The following is a 9,561-nucleotide window of genomic DNA, read 5'->3' on the forward strand; positions in this document are numbered from 1 at the left end:
CAAAATAACCAACTTTTACTGTATGTTTCGCACATCTACTTTTTCGTACATTTATTTGATATTCGAGTATTTCATTTTCTTGAGATGTCAAGTTTATACCTAGAGATACCATTGAATGATAGGACATAGTATAATTTGTTTAGTAGTTTAATTAAAAAAATATATTTAATCTAACGACGGAAGGCCGAATTTGGTCATATGATATTTGATACCGTAATATGTGATTTTTTTTTGGAGGTAAATGATTCAAATTTCACAATATACGTATCTATTATTATAATAAAGAAAAATGTTGGTTGAACCACAAACCCTTTATTTGGCATAATAATTTGTCAAGTGACACTCTCATGTATTAACCTGTAATTTCTAATTAAATTTATTAATTTGAAACTAAAATTTAATTAAGATTTAATAAATTCCTAGTCTAGCCTTATCATTATCCCATTCATTTCTTATCCAGCCTTATTGTAGATTACATCTAAGGGAGTTTGATTCATATTATAAAGTCATGTTAATTGCACCACCCCTAAGTGCCCAAATGACTTATTTACTCTATTCTCAAACCTGAAGTATATTCACTCTTTGTTTATATTTTGTTCCAATTTCCGTGCAATAGATCCCCTTTGTCAATGACAAATTTGGATGTTACCATGATAAGAACATGATCAGAAACATTAGCGAGTTGGGTAGAAACCAATTGTTCAGATTATTCTAGGTTATTTTGATCAAAAAACCTTATTTACAAGATAAAAAAGCATAAGCGGGTTGGGTAGAAGGTCAAAGTGACTAATTTTGTATGGACTGGTTGGAACCGGAACACTCCTTGTCCAGTATTTTGATTAGCAATATGGGTGTCACATATGAATACAAAGGCCTTATTATTTTGAAATCGAGCTGAAACGAATTTAGCCAATCTTTTTTTCTTTTTTTCCTCTCCCTTTCGATATATTTGACTGATTATGAATTACAGATCGAACTGAATGAATGAGACAAGTGTTGGGTATTAAATCATGGTTAGTTTGGTTATTTTTTGTTGTGAGTTGCAGGTAATAGTAGAAGCAATAATTGGACATCAAATGTAGGGATGAGCATGGTACCGAAAATACCGATCCCGAAAATCTCAAATTCTTGGTACCGGTACGTACCGATCCCGAAACTTAAAACTTTGGTACCAAACCGGTACCGATTTCGGTACCGGTACCGATTTCGGTACCGGTACCGATTTCGGTACCGGTATCAATCGGTACGTTATTTGAACTAATCGGTACCGGTACCGATTCTGCTCATCCCTAATCAGATGGCCTCATCAATGATTAGGGAAACTAACAATTAGTTCAAATAAAAAAAATTTGTATATGATTTGTATATGCTTTGTTGCTATATAACGTATGGTTTGTTAATATTTCGGTAAAACTATAGCAATTTATTTGTATATATAAAACTTGCAACTTATTTGTAATTTAAAGATTTATGAACTTTCATTTTTCAATATTATATGTAATACGTAATTTTAATCATCCTGTATAGTGTATTTAAAGATTTATCAATTATATTGTTTTCATTGTTTAACCCGTGTAATACACGGATTCCTAACCTAGTTAGATATATCTAAGGATTGAATATTAGCAGTTAACAAAAATTAATCTTACATGCATGATTAATACAATAACTTAAATAAAGATACAGAAACGTTAATTAATTTGATAGGACTTTAGGGTAGACATCCATCAAAGCTGCTGCCACAAATTAACTAAGAAAGATTACACAATTCACCAACCAATCCAAACTTCCTGAGTTTTCTACTTAGTTTGTTCACAATCAACGATAAAATTCTGTTGTCCGGTGTAAGTCAATGTTAAAAGATGCTCCATACGTCTATTATCATAGATAGCGATGGGTAGTACTCCAAGCCCAACATCAGTTTATACACAATTCAAAAGAAAAAAAAAATTTCAGCATACAAACTACTTGGGTCCAAGTTATGGTTACAGGAAAATAGGTTCCCGAACATTAAGAAGATACCACCGATTTTGGTTAGATAAATCACCCAACATCATAAATTTTTTGGGTATCTTGGCTAGTTGCCAAATTTACGCGTGGCATGAGCCATTAATTGAGAATTGCATTTGCAAGTTTCTCAAGACATAATTACCATTAAAACACACATAAACATTCAAGTTAACAATCAACAAAGTTAGCCATATAAATATAAAAAGTTGTCAAACATTACTGAACTAGGTTATTGACCCGTGGACGCCACGGGTGGAAACAATTAAATTTTGTAACATCAACCGATAATATGAAAGTGGAAAACAAAATTTCATACATACATATGGCGACGATAAGACAATATACAATTGTTAATAACGTCGGTAACAAAATAAAAACTTTATTAAACATAACTTTCAAACGAAAATAAAATGCATTTTACAATCATTCGATAGATTAAAAATAACAACTTCATATATTACTAAATAGTTCCTTATAAACCACATTTGTAGTTTTATTTGTAGATTTACCCTTCTTATCTAATATAAGCATTTTAACACCGGCTCTCTCTTCACTCAGGATAAAGCCACATATAACTGACCATGTGTAAACACCGGATGTCGAAGATATATTCCAACTCTTGCTAGTGACTGGCCTTGACTTTTGTTAGTTGTCATTGCAAAACAAACCGCAACAGGAAACTGTCTTCGTTTCAACTTGAATGACAATTTCTTATCTGAAGGAGTTAGAGTACTACGAGTTAAGTAAGTGTGATGACCAATGTTAGTACCCGAAATAACTTTAACTTCGTAAAACGCCTCCCCAATTGAATAACTTGTAATCTTGTTCTGTTGCATAAACCATTTTTCTGATCAATATTCCTTAGCAACATTATTAGCACACCAACTTTTAAAACCAATTTATGATTAGGCATACCAGAAAGCTTTAAACCATTTAGAAAATCAGGTGAGTGCAATGCTGGATCGAAACCATGCCCAACACTATCAAAGTTGTCTATACTATCAGAACTTAGATATTCAACTTCTTCGCCCGGAAAGAAAGTTAAAAATCTGTCATTAATGTCTTGGACAACCTCGTTTAAATGTGCAAAATTGGCCCTTTCTTGAATATATAAAATATCATTAAAATTATCCAATAATGCTGGCTATACAAAATCAATAAGTTTAGAAATTGGATCAGATGAATCAGCGATCAAAAGATCATCTGGTATTTCTATAACGAAATTACCATCATTGTGACCACCAAGTTTACCTTCACCAAGTTCCAAAAACCAATCTGCAAACTGGGAGGCCTCTTGAAAATCTGATGGGTGACACCCGACGGTTAACCTCATGTTGTTGACATATACATTTTCTGCCAAAATCATATTTAGATATGTCAATTTAAAATTATTAACTATAAAGAATTTTTAAGTTAAAATATAAAAGTTATAATTGTTAATACCTGCATAGTACTTGACTCTTGCGAATTAGAATACGATAATGAGATACTCCTCATTCGGGTTGTCAGCAACATATTTGGTAAGTTGTTTAAGATAGTCATCCCATAAAGTGAGATAAATCTTATTGCCACTGACAAAGAAACTCATAACTTAACACAACTGAATTATTTGATTATACATGATAATTTATATTATTAATAATACCCAAAGTCAGCAAACTCCATGGTTCTTCGTTTCTAATGTTGTGAATCACAGAAGAATGAGTTTTTATTGGTAAAAAACTTGCTGACATGCCCGATTACATCTGGGAAAAAATTCATGAATAATGAAGCATATATTAAACGTTCCTGTTAACTGTTGTCATTTAATGTATAGAATTTAAAAGTATATTGGTAATAAAGAATCGAGCTAACCTATTGTTCCATTCTGAGGTGTTCTTGGCTTTAATATCATCAAAGGTAGCAAACGACAATCCATAAAGGTGACCTTTAAAATCATCGGAAATAGATAAACGAGTTTCTGATGTGAAACATAGCTTGTGTGGGCTGTCAACATAAAGGTATGTTGACAGATTTGCACCAAGTGAAGCTTTTTCGAACAATCAATGATCAATTCTCAGTTAGCCAAACATCGTGTTTCGGTATGCAAGCTTTCCTTACATATGCTTGCATCCTATTACCCTGTTACATTATTAATACTACAAACATTATAATAATATATATAATGAGGAAGAAAAAAAAAGGACTAAAAACAATTATACTTGTATATAATAATACCATCTCATCTTGCAAAATCATTTCTATGGACCAATCCTCTCCGGGTTTATTGTTGTCCTTCAAACGCCATAGTCTCAGTATATGAACCTTGAGTACACAGTCGTTGTTCGTAACATCCAAATTGTTGAACATGGTAATATTTGATGCTTTTATGTTGCTGTTTCAGAAAAATAAAATTCAAGCAAATATTAAAGATTCAATATTTAATATTTATACTTTGAAAAAAAACAAATAAAATTATAAATATAAAAAAATTATATACGTATGAACAAAATTAAAAACCTTGAGAATTACACAAATCTGAATTTTGAGTAAGGAAGTGAGAAGTGTGAGAATTTCTGTATTCGGGTTATAGTATATATAGATAAACAGATTTTGTTAAAAAGTTTGAATTGTTCGATAAAAAGGAGAGATCTAAATATAGTAAATTTATCAAATACAATTAAGGATTTAAAGAATGTAATTGATAATTGATGTAAACTTATATTGTTAGTAATAAATATAGTAAATTTAAAGAATGTAATTAGGGATTTTTGTATAACCGTATAAAATAACTCATATCAATTAATTTATATTATAGTTGATGTTTACAAAATTAGACACATTAAGATGACTTTGAATTCAAATTTAAATCCGTAAAAAGTTGTTAGGTTCTAGTAATGATATGAATAAATAAAAATCAAATACTAAAATTGAAATTTGGAATCAATTACACATTAAAAATTTAACAAATACTGTAATTGAAATTTGGAATCGATTACACATTAAATATAGGAAACATATCAATTAACATTAACAATTAAGCATTCAACATAATAACCTAAGAATGTAAAATATTAACCTAGGTTAATAATCTAAATATATGTTAAAAAAAATTTAACATATACTGTAATTGAAATTTTGAATCAATTAAACATTAACCATATGAAACATATCAATTAACAATACAATTCACATTAAGAATTAAGAATTAAACATTAAACATACTAACATAAGAATGTAAAATACTAACCTAGGTTAATAATCTAAATCTAAAATACAAATAAAAAAAATTTAACAGATACTGCAATTTGAAATTTGGAATCAATCAAACATTAAACATTAAACATAGGAAACATATCAATTAACAATATCAATTAACTTTAAGAATTAAGATTAAGAATTAAACATTAAACATACTAACCAGAAAAAAACTTCGATTAACGGGAAAACAACCATTGATGTGAAGATATGATTAACAATATACTTCCACATGCTAAGCAAATGTAAATCGTCATGGATCTACTGAAATCAATTGCCAGATCTAATCAAATCAATCTTTGTCATCAAATAATGGAGCCTTCAATTTATCGTCGATCACGCTTATTTAGCCGAACTCCGGTGTCGATTTTATATCAAGGATCTAATGAAATCATTATATCCGATTGATACAAAATAATAGCCGATTGAAAGAAGGATTTCCTTGATTAGGTTAAAAGGAATTGAGTATGAAGGAAACCGGGTATTGAAGTTGAAAACCGGGTTTTGAAACTTAAAGTTAAATGGTTACATTAACAATTTTAATTATTAGCAATTGAATTTATTTTTGATTATTTAATTGTTAAGAAAATTAAAGAAGTGTAAGATATATTTGGAAAGAAAGGGAATTGTTCAATAGAGAGGGATCATGTGGAGGCAATCTCATTTGTTTTAATAGTATAGTAGGATTTCAAATTGTCTAACTTTCACAAAACTCTCATCGAAAAATCATAATTTCTCATTTTGATAAGACAATTTAGATGCACACTCTTGTTTGTAAAACACAATGTACTCACCCACTCAATACTAAGTAGATCCACAATATGATTGCTAAATGGGTCAGAAAATGTTGCTCATGTTCTATGCAAGTTAATATACAAGAAGCATGTGCTACTTAGACTTCACATCTTGACTTTTGTTATCTTTTTAGTTAAACTAGCAAAAGTTTTATAACTCTATTTCCTTGTTTGAATATAATATTAACATGCTAGAATATTATATTACAATGAAAATATGGACGTTACAAATATTTTTCTTTTTTAAACAAAATAAAAACTGAAAAAGATAAATGAATTACAAATCTAGGTTTTTAATAACTTATCAAACTTCATATCCTTTATTCATGACGTGTTGGTCTCTCTGGTATAGTATCTCGCTCACAAATATAAAAATATAGGTTTAAATTATTACAAATGTAAGTTAAATATGAAATTTTGATGTCTAAAATTTTTTAACAAACAATCAAGATTTGTATGGATATTAAAATATGAAAGAAACGTTGAAAACCCTAATGAAGAGGACCACATGAATGCATCTCATGGACATGACCCACAAAGAATAATAACTTCTTCAAATATAGCTTCCATGCAGGAGACAGCTTGACTTTTTGACCCCTTCCCCATTACCCCTTTTCTTAGAAATCTTCCGTTTCTCCTTTAATTTCCCATTTTACCCTTAAAGTTTCAAAGTAGTCACTCAAGATACCAACTTACTGCAACCAAAGAAGGGTATATTTATCCAATCTAAATTCTAAATGATATAAAAATATTTAAATAAAAGTAAAATGTTACAAATACGTGTACAACTAATTCATCACATTCATTAATGTAACCATGATCGCAATAACTGAAACTAGAGTTGGTAAATAACTTTCTATATATATAAGACTAATTAATTAAGCCTACCATACATTTAACTGAGGATTAAAATCCAAGGAAATTTAAATTTGTTGTCGTACCAATCTAAGAAATTAATAGAAAAACAACGTTATTTATAACTAGCTAGTCACCTAGTCCACAAATACCATGTTGAAATGTGATGTTGAAGAAACCACTCATTTGTGCCAGCCATCAGGATTAAACTCTCGAGTCCGATTGATACCCTAAAAAGTTAAAACATATAAAGGAGTTTAAAAAAAGTAAAAATTATATTAAAACATATATATTGACATACACGCTACACACACTGATGCATACTAGATAAACGTCCAATATATAGACGATCAAATTTTAATTTTAGTACGGTGATAATTATATAAAATACTTGTATATGTTGTTTTAACGTGGTATAGAAAGCGATTCTCAAGAATCTTTTTTTATCTAGCCAGTAAGCATTATTTTTATACATATTCATCATGAAGATTTTCAAAATAAAATTAATTTTATATATATATTTGGTTGATTTTAGAAAACTAATTAGGGCTTACTTGAAATGATTTCGGAAGATGAACTATGGGTACTCGTCATGGTGCCGAGGGACTTGCTATGGTCATGATTTTGCGACGATTTTCTACGCCTGCGGTTGTGATCAGCCAACCTTTTCCGACAACTTCTCTTTCCATAATCAAACTCCGACAAAAGATGGAACCTTTATAGCATCGTATACACAAACAAGAAAAATTATTTTTAGTTTCCCAAAATTATAACAATAACAAAAACCATCAAAAAATTGGAAAATAATAATTAGCCAATTATTATCTTATTAGTAGTAAATGAAACAAAGAAAGGGTATTTTGGGTATAAGTTGCCATAAGATGAAAGCCAACAGTACGTAACGAAGTGTAAATCCATATCTTATATGGGAAACAGAAATTTTTACGGACCAAAAATGCCCTCGGGATCACCCCACATGTACACCAATCATTATCTTTAGTTACCTTGTACCCTAGCCTCCCACTCAAGGGCATTTTCGTCCTTTCCATAACTCCCCAAAAATATTTCCAAAAAATTGTACTTTCAGTTCCAAATTTTAACACAGTAAAATCACTTGTAAACCCTACAACAATAGTTGTACAAACAACTTAATGCATATATATGATCTTATAATATTAGGGTCCCCATTTTCATAAACCTTATCATAAAAAGACAAAAAAAATTATAAAAAGTAAATTACACTTTATTTTTTACTTTTATGTAAACTGTAAACAGTTTACGAAAAAAAAGAAAGATGTATGATTACTCACCTGCTACACTGTTGACAAAACCGCTGAGTCAACCCAGCGGCGATAACAGTGGAGGCTTTCGAGTGAAACTCACAGACTTTATGCCGACGGTGGTAATGTTTGGCATTAGTAAGATCCGCATTACACCCTTCCGCCTGACACCTTGGCGAGCTCACCAGGGCCGCCTCTAGCGGCCGGCTCCGGCGGTACAACCGGTTCACAAAATCATCCTCCGCCGACGAAAAATACGTCCGGCCACCCAAGTTCAACCCAATCCGGTTATTAGCAAAATCAATCGCACAGCCGGCCGGTTCAGTTTTCGGCATCAGCATGTACCCGGTTTGGTTGTGTGAACCGGAACCGTCCGGTTCGAGTGAGAGCAACGGTGATGGTGAGTTTGGGTAGGTGCAGTCGCCAGGGTTGGCGCGTGGGTCGTACATGGGTGTGAAATGGGTCGGGTTTTGGAAGTAATGGGTATGTGGGTGGTGGAGGAAGTCGTTAGGGTTAAGGTAAGGAACATTGTTGGTTGTTGTGTCGTTGAATGCTTGTGAGTAAGGATCAAACATGTTGTGGTTGTGGTTGTGGTTGTTGTTGTTGTTACGGTGGTTGTTGTCGGCGGAGGAGTCGTCGAGGGCGGCGTTAAGCATGCCCCATTCGTAGTCCAACATTTGAGGTTTGGTTTTCCGATGATCGGTTGTTTGTTGTTTGGTTTGTCTGCAAATGATATGAAAAGCTGTCAACAGTTTGAGCAGTTTTTAATGCTAAAAAGTGAGAGTGGGAGGTGGGGATGTTAGGGTGTGATTGTTTTGTACAAGTGGTGATGCGTACCGTACAAGTGGTTGAAGCTTGAGGTTTTGATATTGGTTGTTTTGAGTTTGGGAAAAGGATTTACCTTAATCAAAGGTAGAGGACTCACCTTATAGTGTGATTGTTTTTATATTACATTTTTTTTTGGTAGCAATGTAGCATAAGTAGTCCCAAAAACTTTTGTCTAGTTCAAATTGGTTAAGCCAATCTAGTTGCTTGTTAATCATTTATCTAATGATTATTCTATCCATTTTCGATCATTGGAAGCAGCCTCTGTAACTACGGGCTTATGAGAGAAAAAGTTTATAAAGACGTGACTGGTGTTTTTATTTTTTTATTTTTATTATTATTATTATTATTATTATTATTATTATTATTATTATTTTGTGTTTAGTTAAAAAAGTCATTGTAACATCAAATATCACGTGTCTTTGAATTTTAATTATAATAGTTACAATTTTTACCCTTTAACTTTAATTATCTTATGTTAATATTCAAACTTTTTTCATGATTACCCACTCATCTTTAGTACTTAATTTGACAACTTTATTTACTTTTTTATTTTCTTC

At 31.3% G+C, this 9,561-nt stretch overlaps 1 protein-coding gene across 1 annotated transcript; it reads right to left on the reverse strand.

The window, feature by feature from the left end:
* Positions 1-6,792: 6,792 nt before the first annotated feature.
* LOC143610766 (squamosa promoter-binding-like protein 8) lies at positions 6,793-9,135 on the reverse strand. The gene is made up of 3 exons (XM_077085156.1): positions 8,207-9,135; positions 7,451-7,611; positions 6,793-7,126 (listed from the first exon to the last, which is right to left on the reverse strand). The coding sequence occupies exons 1-3, from the start codon at positions 8,851-8,853 to the stop codon at positions 7,101-7,103; spliced, it is 834 nt and encodes a 277-aa protein (XP_076941271.1). The 5' UTR covers positions 8,854-9,135; the 3' UTR covers positions 6,793-7,100.
* Between the last annotated feature and the right edge of the window lie 426 nt (positions 9,136-9,561).

The sequence above is a fragment of the Bidens hawaiensis genome, unplaced genomic scaffold (assembly GCF_021521415.1).
Source record: "Bidens hawaiensis isolate Kalapana, Puna unplaced genomic scaffold, B.hawaiensis_p1.1 tig00027796_1, whole genome shotgun sequence".
Taxonomy (NCBI): Eukaryota; Viridiplantae; Streptophyta; class Magnoliopsida; order Asterales; family Asteraceae; genus Bidens; species Bidens hawaiensis.